This window comes from Umbelopsis ramanniana, assembly GCF_025399195.1.
Source record: "Umbelopsis ramanniana AG unplaced genomic scaffold K450scaffold_21, whole genome shotgun sequence".
Classification (NCBI taxonomy): domain Eukaryota; kingdom Fungi; phylum Mucoromycota; class Umbelopsidomycetes; order Umbelopsidales; family Umbelopsidaceae; genus Umbelopsis; species Umbelopsis ramanniana.
Window position 1 is genome coordinate 102,946 of NW_026252107.1, and position 21,916 is coordinate 124,861.

A 21,916-nucleotide genomic window follows, 5' to 3' on the forward strand; every position below is an offset into this window, starting at 1 on the left:
CAGGAGTAAAAATAGTGAAAGGAATAAAAAGGTCAGGTCAGGTCAGCGTTATTAATATGGGATTTTTTTATTTTCTCACTGCAGCACATCACAACAAAGTCTGCCGAAAATGGACAATACGGCCTAAAGCCAAACAATGTCCCGGTAAGAGGTTAATGATTCCAGCTCTAGCGTATCTCTACCCAAAAGGACAGTGCCTTGTTGTGTTCGCTGCAATGCTGTCATGTGGCCGTAAGTGCCTAGTCGAATGGCTAAGTCGTGCACAAGGCTTCTCATATAGACGCCCCCTCCACACTCTACCGTGAGCTGCAGCATATTGTCATCTAGATGAGTCAAATCTATCTGATGAATCGATACTGGTCGTAACTGGATTTCTTTTGGCAATTCGAGATTTTGCCGTGCGTATTCGTACAACTTCTTGCCATTCATTTTAAGGGCTGAGTAACTGTAACATCCCCGTCACCACCCGCGCATGAATGAAAAGGAGAACAATAAGAAATTTCCTGATTCAACCTTTCATCACAACAACCATTCAAGTAAGTTCTTACATGGGTGGCCTTTGCCAAATCTCTTCTCCCACAAACTCGGGTATCACTGCTTCAATGTCGGCTCTGCTAGCATTGAATCCAGACTTCTGATGAGTAATAACTCCTTCTCTGTCGTATGTGTCCGTCGCAGCCCCTAAGGCAGCAGTTACAACATATTTTTTGGTACCTTTTAAATACCCTTGCATGTCCTTGCACCCGCTGCCTACTCCCAAAACTGTGGATCGCATCAGTATCACGATCTTTGTCTACACAACACTCGATTTGTTTGTGAATCAGTCCCTCTTACCCAGTACGCCTTCAGCTATGGGATCCTGCGGAAAAAATAACTAGTCAATATATGTACTTAATGGATAGCAATCTGCACGAAAAATACCTACAAGGGTTCCTCCGTGACCCATCTTGACTTTCTTTCTAGGTACTGGCAAGCTCTGCTCCGAATACCAAGAGGCTGTCAGTACGTTTTGGACACGATTCACGACATCCCTTGAGGTCCAGCCAATAGGTTTGTTTACAGCAAAAACTCCATTCAGTGCTGCTAATTTGTTCATTAACTGTTTGCGAATGGTTTGAAAGGAATGAACGGTTCTATTAAAGAGAAGAAAAAAAAAAGGACTATAGGTCGGGGTTTACAAGCTCCACAATTTTACAACGCTATCTTTGCCACCGCTAACAATCATATTATTCCTAAATCGCACGCTTGTTGCAGCCTGAGTATGACCATCGATTACGGTATGTTGGAAAGAGGTTCGGTTATAAATCTAGAATGGAATAGATATTCAGTTGATATGTGAGTCACTTGATGATAAACAGATCGCTTTAATTTTACCTTGATTTGTTTAGTGCTAGCAGTACATGCAATTTTGTTGGAATCAAACTGCAGGCTGGTTATAGGACCTTCGTATGCGTACATATCAAAAATGGATCCTGTTCGCAAGTCCCAAATCTAGTTTTTTGAGATGTGGGTGCATCAGTAAATGCATTATGACTGACTGTAGATCAATCCAACTCTATAGCAATTTTCGTTTTTTGGACTAACCTTTATGCTTTTATCTAAACTGCCGCTGACGACATGCACTTCATCAAACTGAAGAGCAGTGATTGGGCCAGAATGTCCAGATAACGTTCGATGAGACTGTCCTGTTCGCACTAATACAGATTATCTAGGTATTAGTCACACTGAAATGGATGTGCACTATCCATGAACACGACAACTTACAATCCCACATGCGAATCTTGCCATCGACCGTGCCACTTGCTAGAGCAAAGTTCCAAAATTGCAGTGCACCGACAAAGTCTCCTACTGATTCACCATAGATTCCATTGCTCTGGTGATCTTGCGGCATAGTTCCCCAGTCGACTATACCAGACCTACCCTGTGAAGACCACATAACGTCAAGGGTCATAACACACTGGCCGGTCTCCAGATCCCATTGCTTCATAGTTTTGTCGGCAGATCCAGATACCTATAACAACAAGCGTCAATGCTGAAGCCTTATACCCATCCATCAAGAATGCATCACTTACCAAATGATTCTCATCCGCATGGATAGCAGTGACAGGACCGCTATGACCTTCCAAAGTATCTATACAACACTCAGTAATGCTAGGCACAATATCATGGTGAGTTTGTGGATCAAGTTTAGGAGACTGTGCGGGCGAGGAGGCAGTACTCATCACCGAAGGTGATTGAGATCTTGCTGGTGGTATGAGTGAGAGATCCCAATTGCGAATTGTGAAATCATCTGAGCCGGTGTATACGTGATTGTTGTCTCGAACTTGGAGACAGCGTACAATGCCGGAATGACCTGAAAGCGTTCCAATACATTTCTGAGTTGCCAAATCCCATACACGACAGGAAGCATCATAGGACGATGACACCAATGAACCTCCAGAATGGTCGAAATCAAGGCATATAATGCTATCTTGATGACCATAAAGAGTCTGGTCAGGGTTATGCGTTAATTCACTATAAGGTTTTCTCCATCAAGCCATTTAGAGCTAGTCCACCCACCTTTAAGCATGTTCCGGTTTGCACATCGGTGTCAAGTTCATCATCAAAATGCTCTCTTTCTCTTCGCTTAGTTTTTCGGTCCTCAATTTTCAAAATTTCATCCGCATGGTCGTCCTCATAATTTACAATAGCCTCTTCTAAATCTTCGACTGAAGTTGAAATTAGCAATTATGACGACGGAATGATTCTGATAATAATAACTTACTGGTATCTTGCAGTTGCATCTCTCGGATCTCTAATTTCGCCCATTTGGCTTCGAGTTCTTTTCGTCGACTGGCTAAATCTGCGATTTGTGCTTCTATCTGGCTCACTTGATTTGAAATGGCCAACTGAATTGGAAGTAATACATTTTTAGTCGGCGAAATATAGCCGGTGCATAAGCAAGTATAAACAGCCCACCTTATTCATTTGAAGTTTATCGTATTCTCTTTGCTTCTTGTGCTTATCCGCAACCAGTTGACTTTGCAATCGTGGGAGCGACGAATTTGCTACAAGCAAAAAAATAGATTGGTTACATATTTGCGAAAAGGCATTTTTTTAAGGTGTTTGGTATTTTTAGTTCTTACCTTTTCCTTTGTCACTGACGGATCCTCTTCGTTTGTCAGACCCACCATGCTTTTTCCGCCTGATGTGGTGTTTGGAAATCACACCGTGGCTGGAATAGGCAGGGTAACTTGCGTGAAAACCTTGGAATAAAGACAACGGTGCCTGCGTGTCTGGTATTTCAATAGCCAGCAGATCCTTGCTGGATGGTAGCTTTGGAGATTCTCTAAGTCTGTGAGCCAAATCGGTGGTGTTGTTATCGTTAGTTCTTTTATGTTGTTGCTGCATTAGTTGGAGCGCCTTCTCCATAGTCTCTCGCTTGTAGATATGTTGTGAACCGAGCGGTGTGAACAGCACAGTACTAAGCGATTCAACTTGGGAAAAGGGTGCCCAGCTATCGAAAGCTGGGATGAGGTCGCGGGCAGAGCGAGCCAACCCAACGGTTAATCCACGAGCAGCATAAATGGCAGAGGTGGCAGCCGATTCAACCCTGCTTGTCGACGGAGCAGTTTGTGGGATCGAACGCGATGGTAGCTCAGTCGACTTGTCCTGCTGGATAGGCTGCTTTGCGCGGGATGGTCGTTCTCGTCCAGACATTTAAGTCTGTGCAATTTGAGGTATTCGAAGAGCCACGACGGACGAGCTGGGTTGACCGGTGGCAATGTCAGGCTCACAAGTCATTACCTTGAATTGTTCGTGTGAAATGACTACCCCAATTTTCACAGTCCAAAAAGTGAAACTCACTTCGTTCGTGGCCCAGTTGCTAAGCTTGATCAGTTATCACCAGTAGCCATGGTAAGTTGTAGTTGACAAGAATCTTGCCGAATAACCGACTTGATACTAATGTTCTCTTTCTCTATGGTTCATTACCTGCTTCACTAACAGTCCGTAAGTAAATTCAATGTTTCGTACCTAACGCCCCATTCAAACCCGACTTGTCATTGATCCACATTTTCCTTAGTACTTTCTACCCCATTTAACTAATGGCTGGCAAGTCGATCAAGCCATTTTGTCGGAAGAAGACCGTGTTGTTATCATTCGCTTCGGCCATGACTGGGATCCAACTTGTATGAAGATGGACGAGACGCTGTACGGTGTTGCTGAAAGAGTCAAGAACTTTGCCGTCATATACCTTGTCGATATTACTGAAGTACCCGACTTTAACAAAGTAAAGTGTCATGTCCAAATTTATTTTCTGTCGTCATTTTCTGTGCTTCATGTTCTCAACGATCTCCTTTTTCGCAGATGTACGAATTGTACGATCCTTGTACTGTCATGTTCTTCTACCGAAACAAACATATCATGATAGATTTGGGAACTGGTAACAACAACAAGATCAATTGGGCAATGGATGATAAGCAGGAGATGATTGACGTTATTGAGGTATGTATACTATCACTGATTTCGTTGCCAAGCTGCTTCCTTGTGACTAACTGTTTGATCTCATGTTAATTAGATCGTTTACCGTGGTGCCAGAAAAGGTCGTGGTCTGGTGGTATCTCTTAAAGACTATTCAACGAAATACAAATATTAATAGTAGAAAGACGAAACGATGGTATTCAAATTACCAATTAAAACTGTACAAAAGAAGGGCAATGAAATAATTTAAAAAAAGAATCCAAAAAGTAGAAATGTGTGATGCATTGGTTGGGAATCCATGGTATTTGGACCTATCAGGCTGTGAAAAGGTGTTATTCTATATTGTTTGACAGCTCATCAGCATGTAGGGTATCCAATTTAATGCTTCGTAGTCGCTCGACCTTTTTCTCTACTTGCTCCATACCAAACAAGGACGGATTGCGTTTCCATTCGTACCATGTGGCGATTTCAAACGTTCGACCCATACGATTGGCGAGTCTCACTTCGTTGCGGTGTCCATGTGTAGACTTCTCCATGATGATGACCTCTTCTTCCTCATCCTTTTCCCTTAGGTAGAGCGGCTTTCGCCAGCAATTGATCTTGCTTTCATCCACAGGTAGCCATAGAGCCAGTCGTATCCATTCTTTGCCAAGGTACGATTGCTTTAGTCGCTGAGTCCGCATCTGAGTTTTCACTCTAGTCAAAGCCCTCGATAGCGAACTTGCTTCAGATGTCACCTGAGAGTTGGTGCCAGTATTAAGGGCTGCAGCAGCAGCAGGGATTAAATCTGCAAGTGACACAGTGTTTCTTCGATTAAGGGTTGCTTTGCTGGCTTTAAAGTGGATGGTTTTATATTGTGGAGAATGGCTGGCTGCTTGGTCGTTTTCTTTGATGTCAAGTTGTTCGATGGTGCTGACATCATGGCTGACATGGTCAGTACTTTGCTTTTCTGCAAATGCATCTGCAGCTATCATATGTACAAGAGCCTTAGATGGTTGTGGGTTTTATTGAAATGATGTTAATATGTTTTTACACGCGAAACCAGAGATCTCGGAGTCTATTGGAGCTTGCCGCCGCTTTTAGCCGTGGTTCAATAGCTGTCGATTGCCGGAATTGCTCCTGCGGGGAACAGAAAGGTTTCAAAAACGTCACGTTAGCTAACAGACAAATATGGAGTCTCCTCACAACACGCCAGCCACCTACATCTTCATTCATTAGTTCCGTTTCTGCAATGAAGCCAAGTATTCTTGCATCAGGTTGTATGCTGAATTTTGGTTCTTGGAATCGTATCATTGCCAAAATTGTGTCTCCCATTAAACGAAATTTTTCCCAATGGATGGTGCCATCCATTTTAAAGTCCTTGTTGGCCTCTGCCAACGACAATAAATCCTGATTATGTATTCCTCTGTTACCCACATGTTAGTGTTGTGCGTCAATCAATAAAAGTGCTATAGAGCCAAACTTACAAGTACGGGATTCCAGGTGCCTCTGAGGCCTTAAGGGCAAGTCGATACGATCCAAATGATCGGTCGGTGCTCATTAGTCTCTCTAAGCTCTGGAATTGTTTATATATCTTTTTCACCGACACCCAATCCCGTGTATGCCGTAGTCGAAGTACGGCGGCACTATTAATGCCAGCGAGTACGGCCATTAACGTATTATAGTTGTTGCGATTTCGCAATGCCTGTCACAGAGAAAGAATAGTTTTAAATCGGTTTTCTTTCCCTTGGCATGATATCTTGGAAAATTCAACTCACTACTGCGACATGCATTAACTTTTCCAATACTTTTCCTCGTCGACTCAACTTTGGCTGGGTCACAATCATGGTCGACACCCAGGCCGATATAAAATTGAAATGTGCGATCGAAGCAAGCACTGGACAAGATGCGTGTTGACTATTGAAGGTTGGTGTGAACGACTCTTTGGAGACCGGTGATTTAATTTGGTCCAAAGAAGATATCGATGTTGAATACTGCCTTCTTGCTTTGGTTGACCAGACGTTTCTAATGAGTTGCCGCGGCTGTCATTTCAGAATGAGATCATGGTGAGCACACCGCTGTTACTTTACAGTTTTGTCGTTAGCCCATTAACGAAAGCTAAACAAACCTTAATGCGATAAAAGAGTTCCGCCTCAATCCAGGTTAATTGGTCTGCTAGCGCATCATCTGAAAAACTTGTAAACGTCTTAAAGTATAACTGAGCCACGTCCTTCTCCTGCCTTGTAGCACCACCTGCAATTGTACTCATTATACTTGCAGCCGAAGAATTAGGCCCATGTCGGGTATGGGTATCAATGTTGATAAGGCCACCAGCAAATTCTGGTTGCCATTTGTTTTTGTCGTATATTACATCTTGCTTGGGCTTCACCGGTTCCTGATACCGCGGCGGTGGAACACCATGCGTGGGAGGGGCGGTACGCTTTTTCTGAGGGTGGACCACGTTACTAATGGACTTTGGTGGCGGATCTGGTCTTTGCTTTCGATTTCCATCGTCGTTGTTTCCAAATTTTGCATGATCAACATCCATGGATTGTAAAACCGGAGAATGTAGGTCGAGAAATTGTTCAGAGTCAAAGGACCCAATATAACCACTGTCCTTTTTCCCGAGCGGTATCGTACTGGGCGTATAAAAAGTGGCTGGAGTAGATGGATCTGGGGCGGAATCTTCAATATCATACAATCCCCATCGTGTGTCAGGGTCGCCCGATAACGGCTCACGAATGATGAGCGGCGCCAATTCATCACACATGGGTCGGAGGTCCGCATGTTGAGAAAGTTGGTCTAGATGCAACATCATTAATTTCCTCGTATGGGCGCTACAGAAGTCGCCCCAGTATGTTGATAACCATTGACAAAAAAAGTGATGAATTCTGTAAGGGATGGTTTAGTTGTCATGTGCTTACAACGTGTTTCCCAACGCCGCCTATAGCATGAAAAAATCATGATGCCATCCGCTTGAACACAAAAAAAATAAAAATTTATGGGCTATCTCACGTACTTTTGTTGTTGGGGAGTCGGCAGCTTGGTGGCATCCATTTCGCTCGCAAATCTATCAATTTCATACGTGTAAGAGAATAAACTGCATGACATAAGCACATCACTCCCATAGCGGTGATACCTTTCCGTAAGCATCTCGGCTAATTCCCTTGGCTTCATAAAGCGGCGAAAGAATGTCATAAACACCAGCATGAACTTCTCATCTGTACATGTGAAAAGATAATGAGTTGATGCTCTACTAAGCTGATAAAAGTTTATTGCACCCTTCATTGTGTACTTACCTGACGGCGGACCATTGACCTGTGTTAACCGATCTATAATATCCTCTATAGTCATGCCTGGACTAAAAGATTCCCTGTGTAACCATCAATCCGGTTGGTGGATGATTACTTATTTATTAACACTAACATAAACAAAAGCTGTACTTACCCACTGTCTTTTGAACTTCGTTTGTTGCGCTTAGCATCGTTCACGCCCATATTTGATGATATATGGCTCATTGGTTCGATATGTGGGTACTGTTCTGAGACAGAGGGTTGAAGTGTTGTGGGTAAGCTCGGGAGAGGCTTAAAGGATGGTGATGGTACGTTTGCGGTGGGATCGAATGTGCTCTGAGTAGGCGCATACACAAAGCCTGGAGTAGGGTGAGAAGTAAAAGTTGGTGAGAGACGATTGGAAGAAAGAGAAGAATTAGGCGTGCGCTCGCCATTTGTGAGGTAATCATTTCGGTTCCGAGTGGAAGGCATCGATTTCGACGCTCGTGGACGAGGTGACTGCATCACGTCAACGGGATAGCGTCGCTGATGATCGGGCGGAGAAGATGCAGTGCGGAAACTAGGCGAATTCTTGGGGCTCTGTTTTCCGTGACTGGAGGAGATTGGAGGCGGCTTTGTGAAGGCTCCAGCATTGCCCTTGGTACCTATTCTGATGATGGGTTCGCCAGCAAATCGTCGTTCCCTCAACGTTAAAGGATTTCTGGCGGAAAGTTGATTGTTGCTTATCCAATCTGAGGTGGATTTCATCTTATTCATGTTGACGTCTGGTCGCTTACTGGCACACGATAGTACAATATTAGCACATATTTCAATCAGGCGACGTGAGCAGTGAAGTGAAAAGGTATTGAATTCGGAAAAAGGAGCGTTGAAAAGTTTTCCAAGATTGGTTGCTAAATGAGCATCGACTTGGCGCAAGGCGGTTAAATCTGATTTGAGCCCCAGCAAAAACAATGGTATCTGCAGCGAATGGAATAAATCTATTTTTGTTTTTAACAAGGTAAACGAAAAGGGAAAAAACATTAGGGACGTCCGTTCAAGCAAGTGTGGCTATGATTAGACTCCAAGGGAAAAAATTCCTTACTGAGCAAATCAGGAAGGCAGTCCATCGAGTCCTTGTTTGTTAAATCGAAACAGATAAGGCCTCCATCCACCTTTGGCGTATCCTACATTGTCATTGTTTCAACAAAATAAAGAAGTTCTCAGTATAATGTCCATCGAAACTTCAAGCTGTGCTAGTGGCAGTAAATGACTGACTTTAGGGAGCTGTAAGGGATCGACTGAGGTATCGAACTTGTCAATACTGAGCTCAACTAGTTCGACAGGATACGACATATCTTCTATACTCAACGTGTGCACTACTCTTTGGTCATCTGAAAACGTTGTATGGTTAGCCAAAGTTTTCGTACATTAGCAATCGTCGCATGGAAACGCTGTGTTACTGGAGGTGACTGTCTCGGCTATACGCAGCTTGTGGTGAGCTAATTTGATCAAAGCGGATTTTCCAACATTGGGAGCCCCCGAGACAACAATTACAAAAGGTTTCTTAGGTGTGGTATCCTGCACGTCTGATATATGCTTATGATCAATGTTGTTTGCCGATGACAACTAGGCGTTCGAAAAAAAAAACAAAAAGTTACAAGCTGGAGGTTAGCTTCTCGCTTTGAAACATTTTTCTGCATCGGGCCGGCAACGGACGCAGATCATAGCAAGTTTAAATGGTGGCTAAAGCTTTTTGGAAATGCAAACCTTTGAAGTCGCTGTAGATAAAGTTGTCAAAGGTGAAAGGCTTTGCTTGTCTCGAAAGGCATCGACAGACTTGACCTTTCTAACCGAGTCGGGAGAACAAGTAGTGTATGTGGTCAGTGCGTCGTGTCGCCACATAAAAAGCCGAGCACGGTTGAAACGTTGGGGAAGATAACAGACGACGGGGAGAGGGAAGAGGAAAAAGGATGAGGGATGTAAGGAGATCCTAATATTCAAGCTGGCGAAATATCTGGGCGGAAAAGAAAAATGCTGGTCCATCCAACCCACCACTGTGCAAACAAGGGGGCCCACGCGTGTGGTTTATTTTCGTTGTGGAAGATCTTTCTTTAAGCTGAGGCAAGCTTCTTTTTGAAAGGATGTATGTCATTCATTGCTTATCTGTAGATCAAAGAACTTTTTTATAAAACATCGTCTTCTATCAGTGAGTGAATACCTTTGGTTCATTTTGCCCTGCCGCCCGCCCTCTTTCCTTCCGCCTATGGCCAACGATTTCTTGCCCGCGCCCAACTCTTGCTTGCGGACTTGATATTTTTGGCTGTCCCAGCTTCCCAGGTCGGCTCGAGCTTCTGAAATTCAATTTTTGCAGTAGTATTCGATCCAATATTCATGACATCCTCTAATTACCAGCTACCAGCAATTGCTGCTGTGGCAGGCTTGGCTATTGCTGCAAGTACTCTTGCTCTATCTTCTTCTCCACGATCGGTGGAACAAAGAAGAAGAAAACGACGCATCAAGTCAAAGCTTCAACGAGGTAAGGACTGGCTTACGAATTACCCTCCGCCCCCATGTCGGCACGAATCTACTCCCTCACGTTCCCATCTGACATACTTTTACCTTATAGAACGAGAAGGAAAATATATTTTAGGACTCATCAACTCTGGGAACTCTTGCTTCTTGAATTCTGTGTTGCAGGTAAGGAAGCTGATCTGTTCTCCACTAATCCCAGCTATTCTACACGTTCGCTTTTTACTTATGCAACGTTTTATTAGGCTCTTGCTACCCTACCGTCTCTTAGATCTTACTTGGTATGATTTGTACATATTCCATTATACATCACTCCTGCATATCTATATCTTACTGTTCATAGGCCGAGCGAGTTGATGACCCAGGCGACGAGGCTGTTGTAGCCATACCCCCTCAAAACCGCGATTTCATATTGGCTTCAGTCGCCTATGCATTGTATCAAACTATTGAAGGTAAGCAAGAAAGCACCTGAATTATGATCTTTCTGCAGTAAAGATGCCGTCATTTTCTCACTATCATCTTTATTTTATGTTTTTTAAAATGTATATTATGCTAGTGCTAAATAAGCCACTCTCGAAGCCGAAATCTATACTCCCAACTGATATTGTGCAGGCACTGGAAAGGAAGACGAACTGTACTATCAGTCGACAACAGCAGGTATGGTGTGCTTTGGATTTGAACAATACTCAACAGAAATAGTTCGGCAACTGAATATATGCGACTCCAGGATGCACATGAACTTTTCCAGATTATTACGTCTACATTGACTTCGGAAGAGGAAGAGCAGTACAAGGAGGCACCAACTTCCCTATTCGATGCCTCCGCCGTGCGAAAATTGGCTCTTGAAAAAAATGTAGGTTTATATTGTCAACGCAGCGCATTACATGAGGTTCACTAGCGTCTAACTGGATGTTTGATTGAAAAAAGACATTGCCAGTGTCAAATTCGATGCTTGATAGCTTAGAGACCTCATCCATGTCCTCGGTTGGAACACTGGGTTCCATGTGGAGTTCCTTTTCCGTGACGACGGTTGGCGGCCATTTACGACCCCGGGTACGTCGGCCTCGGAATCCCTTTACGGGATTGGCAGCTAGCAAAGTGAGCTGTTTAAAATGCGGTTATACAGCCGCTATCCGACACCATACTTTTGACAACATTTCACTTACTGTTCCACAACTAGTAAGTACCTGCATAGCGATGAGCGATTACAATACTGGTTTGTTGTGGTTATTTAGACTTGTTTATCCTAGATATCATGCACTTTGGAAGATTGTTTCAGCCTATATACAAAAGTTGATACATTGACAGATTTTCAATGTCGTCGCTGTGCGATTACCGACACTATCACAACGCTTAAAAAAGAAATAGAGGCATCCAAGAAGAAGAGTAGAGAAAGTCCAAATGGTAAAGAACCCACCGCTGCAAAAGTTGCAACTAATGGTGCGAGTGACCGGGTTACCAAATTACAACAAGATATCGAGACTTTGGAACATGCGCTGAGAACAAATGTTGAGCAACAGCTGGTAAGATTTTGTGCTAGCGAAAGTAGAGAGTAATGTTTGTAGCTAATCCAGTCCTAGCCAAATATTACGTTGACGCCATCTAAACTCCCCACCCGAACTACAAAGCAAACTATGTTTGCAAATCCCCCTAGAGCACTATGTTTGCATTTGTCGCGATCGGTGTATCACCCTTCTGGTCATGTTCAAAAAAATCACTGTCGTGTTCGATTCTCGGAAGAGATTGACTTGGCACCTTTCACTACCAACGGGTTTTTGAATACCGCTGATCCTCAGTCCTCTTTGTCGACACCTCAACCGTCGTCGGCCTCTACCAGCCATGACGACTCACAAAACAATGGCAACAGTTACGTCAGTAGCCGAAGAAATTTTGTCTACTTGCGAAATATGGCGCTGGGACATCGATCTCTTGCTGGTGGAGACGGTCTTAATGTTGCCTTGGGGAAGAAGCCCGTGGATACCTTTCGTCCTAGTTTCTCAATCCCAATACCCACCACTCGACCTGTCAAATATCGATTACAAGCTATGATTGTCCACTATGGAAGCCACGATAGCGGCCACTTTGTCACCTTTCGACGCAAGAGACTACCCACTGGCCATCAAGTCATGCGACCTGGCGAAACCCCGCCTCCTGAGGAACCCAAGTTTTGGCGTGTCAGTGATGATAGCGTTGACGAGGTTGATTTGGCTACTGTGCTATCCAGTGAAGCCTACATGCTGTTTTATGAGCGAGAGGAGTGAAAAGGAAGTTTTAAAAAAATAACACCAATGATCAAGCGTTCAGTTAGCGAAAACAAATAATCCCTCCCCCTTTCTTCTCTCTACTGAAGTAGTAGTGTCGTGGTATTTAATTGATATTCTTTGAACAAGAAGCTATAAAACGGAAATGCTTGATATATTTAAAGCTTTTACTTCGATTTGAACCTTCCTACACTGCTGCTATTAGCAACAATGCATGATGAAAAATGAAGCCATAGCATTCACCAACCCTCAGGCCGTTGCGTGTCAATTGTAATGATGCTATAGTTGTATATTTCGTTTATATTTTTCTACTTGGTAACTAAAACATTTTAGAACATACTTTCTCTCTTCCCTTCATCTTGGAAAGGGAAAAGATGAAAACGTTAGAAAGAAAGAGGTCAAGCTTTGCATATGAGTGGATTATAGAGTATCGTAAAAAAAAGGAGTTTTTGTGAATGCCATGTGAGGTCAAAAAAAAAGGGGGAGGAAAACATGGAGATCATTTGGTTTAGAGATATTGTGCCAATTCGCTGGATCGGATGTTGAGGTTAGGAGATTGAGCATCCAATGCGCGGATAAGTTCAATCATGCTAGCCTTGGTAGGGTCCTTGACTTGACCTTCCTCACCAAGAACCTGAGCGAAGATATGGAGGAACTGAGGGATATGTCCCATGACAAAGCTGTTGTTAGCTCGGAAAAGAGCGAAGATACACTCAAAGACTGGCTCATTCTCTTCATAGTCACGCTTAAGGGGAAGTGCAGTGGTGAATGTTGGCAAAACTTGATCGAGAGGGACAGCTTCGGGGTTTCTGAGGATCAAACGAGCAACAGCACCGGCAGCGTTGTCAGTAACATTAGGTAACGTTTGACTCTGGAACAATGGGTACAGAGCTCCCAAAATGGTGTTGTATTGACTTTAGACAAAGGGAAAATAAAAGAGTTAGATTAGGATTCATTCACCACACTTTTATAGCCATTTTCATGCTTCATACCTGCTAACGTCATATTGGGTGTAGGCAGACAAAACACCAAGGGCATATGCAGCATTACTTCGGACTTCTTCCTCTTGGTCAGCAGCAGCCTTCAAAAAGAGGGTGAGCAATTGCTCAGTGTGAGGAGTAACGCCACCCTTAATTCCACCAATAACTTCGCCAAGGCATCCGATAGCCATGGAGCGTTCGGCACCAGTCTTGGTCTTTTTCTGTGATGTAGATAGAGTGTGAGTATGATATACGCTAGGTTTTTATAAGAAAAACAGTTCGGCTCCTGTCAACTTACGTAGAACTTGGTGATGTGGGGCAAGAATCCGTTAAAGTAGTTAGAGAAACCTTCTCCAATAGCCTGAGCCAAAGCTCCAACCAAATCAGAAGCAGATCCAACAAGCATTGATTCGTACTCTGCTTGCTCATCTTCGTCAACCAAACCGTCTTCGACTTCGTCCTCTTGTTGGCACAAGGCACGCTTCTCGAAGATCTCAAGCAAGTGTTGGCAGATAGGATCAACGTGATCAGCAATAACAGCAGGACCAACCATCTTGATGGTCTCGACGAATTCTTGGCAGATTTGAACAACCACCATCTTGTCATCCTCTTCATCCCACATCTTCAAAGTGGCAGGTAAGACCAACTTGATCATGCTATCGACGTTCTCATGGACAGTGTACTTCAAAGGCAAGCCAGGGATCCATTGTGCCGGGCTAGACATGACGTAGAAGGTTTGTAAAAAGGTGAAAAAGCTGTTGGTGACAGCCTTACGGACACCTTCAGAAATGTGAGCAGAAAGCAGAACCAGCTCATTCATGGTAGGCTCAACATAGGGCAAGAAAAGAGAGCGAGTGTTCTCAAAGATCTCACCGAGAGCATCAGCAGCAATTTCCTTCTCGTCAGCAATGGCAGAGTTGAAGCTGAATGGGCTGAAACCGTCATCATCATCATCAAAATCGCTGGTGGTAAGATCGATTTCACCCTCCAAATTGAAGTCATCTTTCTCTTCAGCTTGGCAAGAGGCAATAATGCTAGGCATGATAGTAGGGAGATAGACAGCGAAGTCTTCCTTAAATACGCGAGCAATAATGGAATAGAAGCAGTATGAGCATTCACGAAGACGAGATGAGTCCAATTGCATTCCCTCGATAGCAAGCTGCATGACATCCTGAATGTAAGGAGTGAACATCTGAGCACCAACGGCTTCAGCAACAGCACCAGTGGAATCGGTGGCAACACCACGAAGCAATTGCTCATCGTTGCTAGCCTTCAAGGTCATAAGGTGGCGAAGGCGAGGCATGACTTCAGGGAAGTAAGGTTGGAAAGCTTCACCAGCAGCATGAGCAGCACTTCCAATAGCAGCAGTGACGGTAGCTTTGGTTTCAGTTTGTGGAGCATTGTCCAAAAGTTGAAGAAGCTTCTCCATGAGCATAGGCAAGTATTGCACAACGTCATCTCCAAGACCTTCAAGAATAGCATCCAAAGCATTGCAAGCATGCTTGGTGATCTCGGGGTTGGTGTCGTTCATAAGGTTGAACACCAATGGAAGCAAAGTAGAGTGGTTCTCAGCAACTTCTTGATCAAGTTCCTCGGCGAGGCATCCCAATGCCATACAGGCAGCGCGACGAACGATGATTTCGGAATCCTTAAGTCCATGGCACACAATAGCCAAGAGATCGTTGAAGTTGGGACGCATGAAATCAGCGCAACCCTCAATGACGACAGCAAAAGCCATCATAGCAGCCTTACGATAGTTGGCATCGGGGTTTTGCATATAGTTGATAACGTTCTGGAGAACAATGGGGAAGACTTGCTGAGGAGCAATGTTGGTAGCAAGAGAGTTGAGAACCTTGAAAGCGAGCTGATAGAAAGATCAATGTACAACAAAGATGGTTAGTGACTAAAAGTAATATAACTATAAGAGCACGGTATCACTTACTCTGGATGGAGAATCCTCATCAATGTCTTCGGGATCCTCTTCAGAACCAATAGGCATGATTCTCTCAATCATAGGACCAACAAGTTTAAGACTGCGAAGCTTGTTCTGCTTGCTGCAAATCCATTTTTCAGGTTAGAAAGAATTGTTCGTGTCCTAGAGAACAAATGAACTGTGCCAATACATACTAAACAGCTGCCCACATGAGGAAAGACAAGGCCATGACACGAAGAGAATCATCGATTTCGCGATTACCACCAACATTCAAGAAGAACTCAACAAGTTGTGCAAGATGATTGGAAAGGAGAGGAGTGTCCTGTAGGGTAGCACACATCGGCATTAGCTGATTGGATCTATACGAGCATGGTAAACAAGATTCTGCACTCACCAGCATAAGTAGGGTGTCGAAAACTTCAAAGCCCTTTCCGGCATTCTCTTCGTCGCTTTCGGCCAGGCACTGCTCGAGAACATTGACCATACCGGGAACCATCTCTCTAAACATACGCTGTACAACCAGGTAAGCTTTTTAAGTTCACGTAAGACATGAGTATCGAAAAACACAAAATGATAACTTACGACATCCTCCTTGTTTTCAGGTTCAATAAATTCGGCGACCTTTCCCAAAGCTCTGAGAAAATAAGGGGTCGAGAAAGTTAATAAACCGGTCATGCATGAAGAAACACGTTTGATTTCCACTTACTGAACTGTTGTAACGCGAACAATCTTGCTCTCTGGATCGTTCAAGGTCTTGGCAAAAAGTTCAAACAAGTTGCTCAAATGCTCCAGGAAGACTTCGGAAACGGTCTCAAACAGGGTGTACAAGCAGTAAATGCCGACCTCACGGTGAGCGGCGTTGGGGCTGTTGCAGCATTGGTACAAAAACTGCAGCAACTCTTGCCATTTGCCTTCGGGTATATCAATCCGAGCAACAGCAGAAATAACTCTAGCAGCAGCATGGAGAACCAAGTTCCTATAATGCAGATAATCAGCAAATCTAGAGTGACAAACATCAGCAACTGATCGATTGAACTTACTGCTGTTCGTGAAGAACGATATCTAAAAGTTTTGCTCGAATGGCAGCGCTTGTAGCTTCATCTTGTTCTAACCACCACTTGCTAATACGTTTTCGCAACTCGACGCAAGCTAACTGACGGACTTGTACGTGAGGAGACTTTGTGATGATTTCAACCAAAGCAGGGACACACTGGGAAGTGTTGTAAAACTGTGTGTTCAGAGTGGATGTAGCCTACCGGGGGAAATGTTCCAAGGTTAGAAAAAAACAGTTTGGGCCATAGATGTAGGGGGTAATTGGAAGCATTGTTCCAAAAGTAAGCAAGCAGAAAAGAAAACACACTTACAACTCTAATGGTTTCTGAATCTTGGCCAAGAGCCAATTTAGTCAGGGTATCGTCCAGCCCGGCAACGTATTGCTTAAAATTCAATAGAAATAAGTCATTTGTCAAGTCTGCTGTCAAGAAATCTACTACTTACTTCCATGATGAAATAAGCGATCTCTCGGTGTTCGACACGCGCAGCCTTAAAATTTTTCTTTCTTTTTTTTTTTTGGGATTGTGCCTGTTTCGAAGGCTTGTGTTCAAGCCCCGCCCTCAGGCTTGCTCCACGCAGATTTCATTTTGCTCCAGTGAGTTTTGGGAGAAAAGGAGGGCGAGACGCAGATGGAAAATGAGCATGAGGTTGCTTCTAGGGATAAAATAAAATAAAAATATGACAGAGCACAGCATCCTTTCGCGTTTTGAAAAATCATTTCTCTTTCTTCTCTAGCAAAAATGCAGCAGGAAATTCATCAGCCTGTGACATTCACCAATATATTCTACGAAAATTCAGACGAAAGCGCTGATCAAATATCATCGCTCGTATCGTTTCCTCACCAAACATGCTTACCTTTTAGCCCTGTGCGACGCACCTCTGTGAGCGCCGAGTCGATTATACCAAGCAACCTCACACGTTACGATAAAGTCGTAATACCAAAGACAGAGTCACAAACTAACTTCATAAGAGAAGCACTAGCGGAGATCTTTCTGTTCAAGGACTTGGACAAGGATCAGCTTCACGACGTCGTAGCCGCTATGAAGGAATGTCCTGTCACCTCTGGAACTCGTGTGATCAAACAAGGAGACGACGGTGACTATTTTTACTTGGTGCAATCTGGTCGTCTGGAGTGTCATATCAGGAAGGACGGTCATTCCAAGCAAGTTGCCGTCTATGGATCAAAATCAAGCTTTGGAGAAGTAGCGCTTATGTACAATTCTCCTAGGTCGGCAACTATCACGGCCACTGAGGATACCATTTTATTCGCGCTGGATCGCACTACCTTTCGTAGACTGCTCGTTAATAACATGGCTCATAAGAGAATCACTTATGAGACATTCCTCACGAATATCCCATTCTTTCAGTCTCTCTCAGTTGGAGAGCGACGAAAAATTGCAGATGCATTAGAGCCAAGAACGTTTGATGACCAAGATATCGTGATTGCTCAAGGCGATGCTGGAGACTATTTTTACCTGATCGTGTCGGGCAAAGCGGAAGTAACGAACTCCATCAACAAAACTTCTGGCAACACAACGCTTGAGGAAGGTCAATACTTTGGAGGTAAGGAAAATATAAATCCAGATCCTATAGGTCCTAAACACCTGAGTAGTCATAATATCAACCCCCCCCCACCGGCGTTTTTTTAACCCCTCTTTTTCTCTCTCTTTTCTCTACCGCTGCTACGTAGAATGCGCCTTGATCAAGGATGTTCCGCGCACGGCTACAGTGATCGCGCGTGGTCAGCTTAATTGCGCTGTCTTACCCCGCCAAGGATTTCAGCGTCTCCTTGGTCCACTTTTTGATAGCATGGATGGACGTCAGCAATATGTATGAAGTCCAACATCTGACCTCTCCTTACTGCACCTCATGTAGAGTATACACGTCACTGACGTTGCAGTTGTCTCCTCTGTTCATAACTATACCCTCAATGACAAGTTTTAATTTCACGCTTCAATAATTTAGTTTCATTTTACACGCGATCATGTATGATTTTTTCGTCGCTCTTAATTTTGGTTTCTTAACAAAGATCTTTTTTTTTCGCCAAACTGTACGGGATAGTTGATTAAGAGAAAGTATGAAGGGTTTTTGACTGGTTTTTTCAAATGCAACTTGACATCACAAAATAAACCTGTGTTCTTTTTGAAAATAAAATTTGTCAGTCTACGAAATCATTGATCAGCATCTGTATATAGTTGTCTTATCGTACGATGGATTTATTTGGTGAAAATTTTCATCAGAATTGAATTTCTCTATTTCGCAAGTTACCTGGTTCTGAGCGCTTGGCAGCTGATTATTTCGAATTGGCAAATGCAATTATTAACTACAATACTATAACAGTATGAAGTGTAGGAGTATGACACAAGCCAAACAGGATTCTAGACGTTGATACATCATTACCATAATTCTATGCCGATTAATAGCAGTTATTTTTTTCAATAATGACTTTGACCATGCATATTCAACCGCTCCGATCACTGCACTGTTCTTTCGCTTTTCCACTATCACCGGTCTACTTTTGCTACTGTTCTATGCCACGATCTTACTAAAGTTAATGACTACCAAAACTTATGTCTCCCAAAAGAACGTTTTTGTTTGCGAATAATTAAAAATATATGCTGTACTTGTGGCCAAGTTTATGGTTCAATAAGGCTTTATATTTTTTCGCTAAGATGAGTATTTGCAATGCAATGTCCTTCCGCGGGATCGGCAACCCAGGCGAGCATAACTTAAAATAGTAAAATGGAATCAAGTTAACGCCGGCTGCAGTTGGTGTGAATGGAAAGTTACGAAGTAGAGGGCTACATCTCATGGTGGCTTTATCGAGACATGACGAGAAAAGCAAAGGGAAAGCCGTACTACAAAACATAAGGAGGGTTCAGAAAGTGTGGCGGCACTTCGGACAATAGCATTATAATAGAAATATAGTAGATTGTTACGTTTCCATAGACGTACATGTATTTACTTTCACTATCTACATTACGCTTTTGTATCTTTACCCTCGTAGAAGATACTTACGGCGATCTCCTTGCTGTGGTGAAACTTTCGCTTTGACACAAATTACTGCAGAACCCTGAAATGGAAAATTCAAGAGAAGAGACCTATCTGGTCACTGGCGATCAAAACAATTTAACGAGTGGTCATGAGTTTTTAACCTTGTCCTCTAACCTTTCCAGAAGAAACGTTTAAGGAGTTGGGTATCCGGGTTCTCCATCTTTACTTAGCTACCATCGAACACAATCTATAAATCCTAGAACCTCTAGCCGGAGCGGAAGCGAGCGTCTTCACAAAAACGGCAGCTACTCTGTCTTGTTTGCTACCAGAAGGCAGGCTGGACACTCTATAGCTGGTAGCACAGGGTGTTCCGTGAGGTACTTCGCTCACCAATTCTCCGGGACTACGAATGAAGTTCAGTTTGATTCGTGTTGCAAACTCTCGCAGCGGCAGTCCACGTGCGGCTTACCGATGGTTACTAGTGCATCTTTGCACATTGTGCACTTGCATATTCAGAGCACAAAAGTCGCTGTATGCAAGGCGTCATGATTTGAACTTTTCATAGTAACTGATGCTGTATTAATGAACTGCAATGCTTATCTTATTAATGTAACCAAGGACAAAGATACGCTTTTCTTATTTATCTCATACCAACCCGCATTACCTGGTGTTGAAACTTGGGCCTCCACCGGCCCGTGTAACATCAGCCCCAAATGCAAGAAAAATCTACACTGTTGATAACCAATTATCTCAACACGAATAGATGCACTGATGCCAAACATGGCAACCTTTTCCTAATTACACTAGGAAAGTACCACACTGTGAAAATCAAATAAAAAAACATATAAATACACAATGAGTTCAATCGTAAGGCGTACTTTAGGCTAAACCCCGTTCAACTTACATCAAATGTTGTTCTCTACTCTCGCTGCCACCGTCTTTGGCTCTATCGTCGCCTCCGCTGTCCCTGCTTCTGTCCCCACTGGCACTGGTCATACTTGCCCCGCCAAGGAGTTGTGGTCTTGCTCTACTGCTGCTTTGTCCAACTCTGCTGATGGATGCTGTGTCGGTACGAAATTTACCTATTTTACTTTGTTAATTTTATGCACTCCATCGGAAGATCAATAATTTCATTATACTGATTCATGCATGCTTTACATACATCTCTACTACACTTCGTATACACACTAGAGAACAAGTCCGGTTTGGTCATGCTTGCCGCTTTCTGGGATATCGTAAGTATTTTAAGAATTATGATACAATATCATAGTGGCGATAGATAGTATTATACATAGACCCTTTTCAATGCTGCTTGCTAACTGTTTCGTCCTCACATCAGCATGCCGGATCTCTCTATGATTTCACCATCCACGGAACATGGTCTGACCACTGCTCCGGTAAGATTTTAATCCATGATTTGATTATTCGATAGTTTTCACTTGTTCACACTTATTTCTCCTCCTTTAATATTTTAGGTGGTACCTGGGACCAGTTCTGTGACAGGCAAGTAAAGACCCCTCGTATTGTCTAGCCTTGTTCTATATTAACTTTTTCCTACAGTGCCAGAGAGTATCAAAACGTCACTGCTATTCTCCAGGATCTTGGTGAATACCAATTGTTGCAAGAAATGAACAATGTCTGGACTAACAGCGAAGGCTCCACCGACTCATTCTGGGCTCACGGTACGTAGTTGGGATTAAATTCGCAGGCTCCATATTTTCAGTTTTCCTTTGCTAACGTAAACATATATTGTAGAATGGGGCAAGCACGGTACCTGCTTCTCTACTTTCAACCCCTCCTGCTACAGCAATTACAAGACCGGACAAGAAATGGCTGATTTCTTCCGCATGACCGTTAACTTCTACCACAAGTTCAATGTCTACAAGGCTCTTGAACGTCACAATATTGTCCCCGGTCACAAGTACAAGACTGAACAATTCACCAAGGCTCTCGTTAAGGAATTCGGAACCGTTCCTAACCTTCAATGCGATTACACCACTGGCGAGTTGAACGCTGTCTGGCTCTACTTCCATGCTAAGGTAAGCATTTACTTTCACAAGCAATAGAAAGCATTAGTTTGTTAACCATTTTTTTTTTGGCAGGGACCCGTTCGCAACCTTGAGCTTCGCCCCACTGTTCCCAACGCTGCCAACGGATGCAATGACACCATCCCCTACCCCACCAAGTACCCTGGCGAAATCAACGGCCACTACCCTGAGCTTACCACCAAATTTAATTTCTAAATACGTCTTCGCTAGCAACGTGAGCACAAAAACTTATAGTATAATCTATGTAGCCCCCAAGCGATATAATACACATGTCAGTGCCTGTGGCATTGAAACCATGCAAATGAATGACCACATCGCTCTTGAGAATTATATTGTTTAGTCTACAACGTAAGACCTGGGTTTACACACCAGTCTTGTCAGTCGCTGCATAAACGGGATCATATTT

The 21,916-nt window shown here is 43.4% G+C and overlaps 11 protein-coding genes across 11 annotated transcripts; 4 read left to right on the forward strand and 7 right to left on the reverse strand.

The window, feature by feature from the left end:
* Positions 1-42: 42 nt before the first annotated feature.
* K450DRAFT_237030 (uncharacterized protein) lies at positions 43-903 on the reverse strand. The gene is made up of 3 exons (XM_051588359.1): positions 715-903; positions 549-611; positions 43-445 (listed from the first exon to the last, which is right to left on the reverse strand). The coding sequence occupies exon 3, from the start codon at positions 427-429 to the stop codon at positions 124-126; it is 306 nt and encodes a 101-aa protein (XP_051445447.1). The 5' UTR covers positions 430-445; positions 549-611; positions 715-903; the 3' UTR covers positions 43-123.
* Positions 465-1,029, reverse strand: K450DRAFT_237033 (uncharacterized protein). The gene is made up of 2 exons (XM_051588360.1): positions 926-1,029; positions 465-859 (listed from the first exon to the last, which is right to left on the reverse strand). Exon 2 carries the CDS (start codon positions 773-775, stop codon positions 545-547), a length of 231 nt encoding a protein of 76 aa, XP_051445448.1. The 5' UTR covers positions 776-859; positions 926-1,029; the 3' UTR covers positions 465-544.
* Positions 723-3,897, reverse strand: K450DRAFT_237034 (uncharacterized protein). The gene is made up of 11 exons (XM_051588361.1): positions 3,126-3,897; positions 2,959-3,047; positions 2,765-2,888; positions 2,560-2,702; positions 2,073-2,489; positions 1,765-2,011; positions 1,585-1,694; positions 1,375-1,491; positions 926-1,306; positions 835-859; positions 723-762 (listed from the first exon to the last, which is right to left on the reverse strand). The coding sequence occupies exons 1-9, from the start codon at positions 3,697-3,699 to the stop codon at positions 1,175-1,177; spliced, it is 1,953 nt and encodes a 650-aa protein (XP_051445449.1). The 5' UTR covers positions 3,700-3,897; the 3' UTR covers positions 723-762; positions 835-859; positions 926-1,174.
* K450DRAFT_237043 (uncharacterized protein) lies at positions 3,798-4,715 on the forward strand. The gene is made up of 4 exons (XM_051588362.1): positions 3,798-3,897; positions 4,064-4,270; positions 4,348-4,485; positions 4,559-4,715. Exons 1-4 carry the CDS (start codon positions 3,895-3,897, stop codon positions 4,634-4,636), a joined length of 426 nt encoding a protein of 141 aa, XP_051445450.1. The 5' UTR covers positions 3,798-3,894; the 3' UTR covers positions 4,637-4,715.
* K450DRAFT_237051 (uncharacterized protein) lies at positions 4,716-5,585 on the reverse strand. The gene has a single exon (XM_051588363.1). It carries the CDS (start codon positions 5,433-5,435, stop codon positions 4,794-4,796), a length of 642 nt encoding a protein of 213 aa, XP_051445451.1. The 5' UTR covers positions 5,436-5,585; the 3' UTR covers positions 4,716-4,793.
* K450DRAFT_237056 (uncharacterized protein) lies at positions 5,482-9,044 on the reverse strand. Its single transcript, XM_051588364.1, has 10 exons — positions 8,815-9,044; positions 7,888-8,710; positions 7,740-7,813; positions 7,580-7,661; positions 7,460-7,510; positions 6,569-7,331; positions 6,219-6,482; positions 5,928-6,145; positions 5,665-5,866; positions 5,482-5,580 (listed from the first exon to the last, which is right to left on the reverse strand). The coding sequence occupies exons 1-10, from the start codon at positions 8,837-8,839 to the stop codon at positions 5,491-5,493; spliced, it is 2,592 nt and encodes an 863-aa protein (XP_051445452.1). The 5' UTR covers positions 8,840-9,044; the 3' UTR covers positions 5,482-5,490.
* A 182-nt stretch (positions 9,045-9,226) lies between these two features.
* On the reverse strand, positions 9,227-9,797 carry K450DRAFT_237066 (uncharacterized protein). Its single transcript, XM_051588365.1, has 2 exons — positions 9,371-9,797; positions 9,227-9,298 (listed from the first exon to the last, which is right to left on the reverse strand). The coding sequence occupies exon 1, from the start codon at positions 9,753-9,755 to the stop codon at positions 9,456-9,458; it is 300 nt and encodes a 99-aa protein (XP_051445453.1). The 5' UTR covers positions 9,756-9,797; the 3' UTR covers positions 9,227-9,298; positions 9,371-9,455.
* Positions 9,798-10,738: 941 nt separating this feature from the next.
* On the forward strand, positions 10,739-12,825 carry K450DRAFT_237075 (uncharacterized protein). Its single transcript, XM_051588366.1, has 4 exons — positions 10,739-11,094; positions 11,169-11,420; positions 11,492-11,764; positions 11,822-12,825. Exons 1-4 carry the CDS (start codon positions 10,957-10,959, stop codon positions 12,500-12,502), a joined length of 1,344 nt encoding a protein of 447 aa, XP_051445454.1. The 5' UTR covers positions 10,739-10,956; the 3' UTR covers positions 12,503-12,825.
* On the reverse strand, positions 12,757-16,969 carry K450DRAFT_237081 (uncharacterized protein). The gene is made up of 11 exons (XM_051588367.1): positions 16,913-16,969; positions 16,780-16,851; positions 16,456-16,667; positions 16,122-16,391; positions 15,998-16,049; positions 15,810-15,926; positions 15,610-15,737; positions 15,425-15,536; positions 13,781-15,346; positions 13,495-13,703; positions 12,757-13,416 (listed from the first exon to the last, which is right to left on the reverse strand). Exons 1-11 carry the CDS (start codon positions 16,916-16,918, stop codon positions 13,011-13,013), a joined length of 3,150 nt encoding a protein of 1,049 aa, XP_051445455.1. The 5' UTR covers positions 16,919-16,969; the 3' UTR covers positions 12,757-13,010.
* A 207-nt stretch (positions 16,970-17,176) lies between these two features.
* Positions 17,177-18,634, forward strand: K450DRAFT_237098 (uncharacterized protein). The gene is made up of 2 exons (XM_051588368.1): positions 17,177-18,031; positions 18,159-18,634. Exons 1-2 carry the CDS (start codon positions 17,209-17,211, stop codon positions 18,302-18,304), a joined length of 969 nt encoding a protein of 322 aa, XP_051445456.1. The 5' UTR covers positions 17,177-17,208; the 3' UTR covers positions 18,305-18,634.
* A 1,704-nt stretch (positions 18,635-20,338) lies between these two features.
* K450DRAFT_237103 (uncharacterized protein) lies at positions 20,339-21,908 on the forward strand. The gene is made up of 7 exons (XM_051588369.1): positions 20,339-20,531; positions 20,654-20,697; positions 20,802-20,859; positions 20,938-20,965; positions 21,023-21,144; positions 21,218-21,501; positions 21,565-21,908. Exons 1-7 carry the CDS (start codon positions 20,372-20,374, stop codon positions 21,703-21,705), a joined length of 837 nt encoding a protein of 278 aa, XP_051445457.1. The 5' UTR covers positions 20,339-20,371; the 3' UTR covers positions 21,706-21,908.
* Positions 21,909-21,916: the final 8 nt, after the last annotated feature.

Coding starts and splice junctions, on each gene's coding strand:
- K450DRAFT_237030 (XM_051588359.1), bottom strand. CDS start 429: ATGAATGGCAAGAAGTTGTACGAATACGCACGGCAAAATCTCGAATTG.
- K450DRAFT_237033 (XM_051588360.1), bottom strand. CDS start 775: ATGCGATCCACAGTTTTGGGAGTAGGCAGCGGGTGCAAGGACATGCAA.
- K450DRAFT_237034 (XM_051588361.1), bottom strand. CDS start 3,699: ATGTCTGGACGAGAACGACCATCCCGCGCAAAGCAGCCTATCCAGCAG. Junction 2,490..2,559: donor AAACCGGAACATGCTTAAAG/GTGGGTGGACTA, acceptor AACCCTGACCAG/ACTCTTTATGGTCATCAAGA. Junction 1,307..1,374: donor CTAGCACTAAACAAATCAAG/GTAAAATTAAAG, acceptor ATTCCATTCTAG/ATTTATAACCGAACCTCTTT.
- K450DRAFT_237043 (XM_051588362.1), top strand. Junction 4,271..4,347: donor AAGTACCCGACTTTAACAAA/GTAAAGTGTCAT, acceptor CCTTTTTCGCAG/ATGTACGAATTGTACGATCC. Junction 4,486..4,558: donor AGATGATTGACGTTATTGAG/GTATGTATACTA, acceptor CATGTTAATTAG/ATCGTTTACCGTGGTGCCAG.
- K450DRAFT_237051 (XM_051588363.1), bottom strand. CDS start 5,435: ATGATAGCTGCAGATGCATTTGCAGAAAAGCAAAGTACTGACCATGTC.
- K450DRAFT_237056 (XM_051588364.1), bottom strand. CDS start 8,839: ATGGACTGCCTTCCTGATTTGCTCA. Junction 7,511..7,579: donor GCCGAGATGCTTACGGAAAG/GTATCACCGCTA, acceptor TGAAATTGATAG/ATTTGCGAGCGAAATGGATG. Junction 6,483..6,568: donor AACTCTTTTATCGCATTAAG/GTTTGTTTAGCT, acceptor CTGAAATGACAG/CCGCGGCAACTCATTAGAAA.
- K450DRAFT_237066 (XM_051588365.1), bottom strand. CDS start 9,755: ATGGACCAGCATTTTTCTTTTCCGCCCAGATATTTCGCCAGCTTGAAT.
- K450DRAFT_237075 (XM_051588366.1), top strand. CDS start 10,957: ATGCGACTCCAGGATGCACATGAACTTTTCCAGATTATTACGTCTACA. Junction 11,095..11,168: donor AATTGGCTCTTGAAAAAAAT/GTAGGTTTATAT, acceptor GATTGAAAAAAG/ACATTGCCAGTGTCAAATTC. Junction 11,421..11,491: donor CACTTACTGTTCCACAACTA/GTAAGTACCTGC, acceptor TGTTTATCCTAG/ATATCATGCACTTTGGAAGA.
- K450DRAFT_237081 (XM_051588367.1), bottom strand. Junction 15,738..15,809: donor TCGACACCCTACTTATGCTG/GTGAGTGCAGAA, acceptor GCTACCCTACAG/GACACTCCTCTCCTTTCCAA. Junction 15,537..15,609: donor CTCATGTGGGCAGCTGTTTA/GTATGTATTGGC, acceptor ATGGATTTGCAG/CAAGCAGAACAAGCTTCGCA.
- K450DRAFT_237098 (XM_051588368.1), top strand. CDS start 17,209: ATGCAGCAGGAAATTCATCAGCCTGTGACATTCACCAATATATTCTAC. Junction 18,032..18,158: donor GGAAGGTCAATACTTTGGAG/GTAAGGAAAATA, acceptor GCTGCTACGTAG/AATGCGCCTTGATCAAGGAT.
- K450DRAFT_237103 (XM_051588369.1), top strand. CDS start 20,372: ATGTTGTTCTCTACTCTCGCTGCCACCGTCTTTGGCTCTATCGTCGCC. Junction 20,966..21,022: donor TGGGACCAGTTCTGTGACAG/GCAAGTAAAGAC, acceptor TTTTTCCTACAG/TGCCAGAGAGTATCAAAACG. Junction 21,145..21,217: donor CGACTCATTCTGGGCTCACG/GTACGTAGTTGG, acceptor CATATATTGTAG/AATGGGGCAAGCACGGTACC.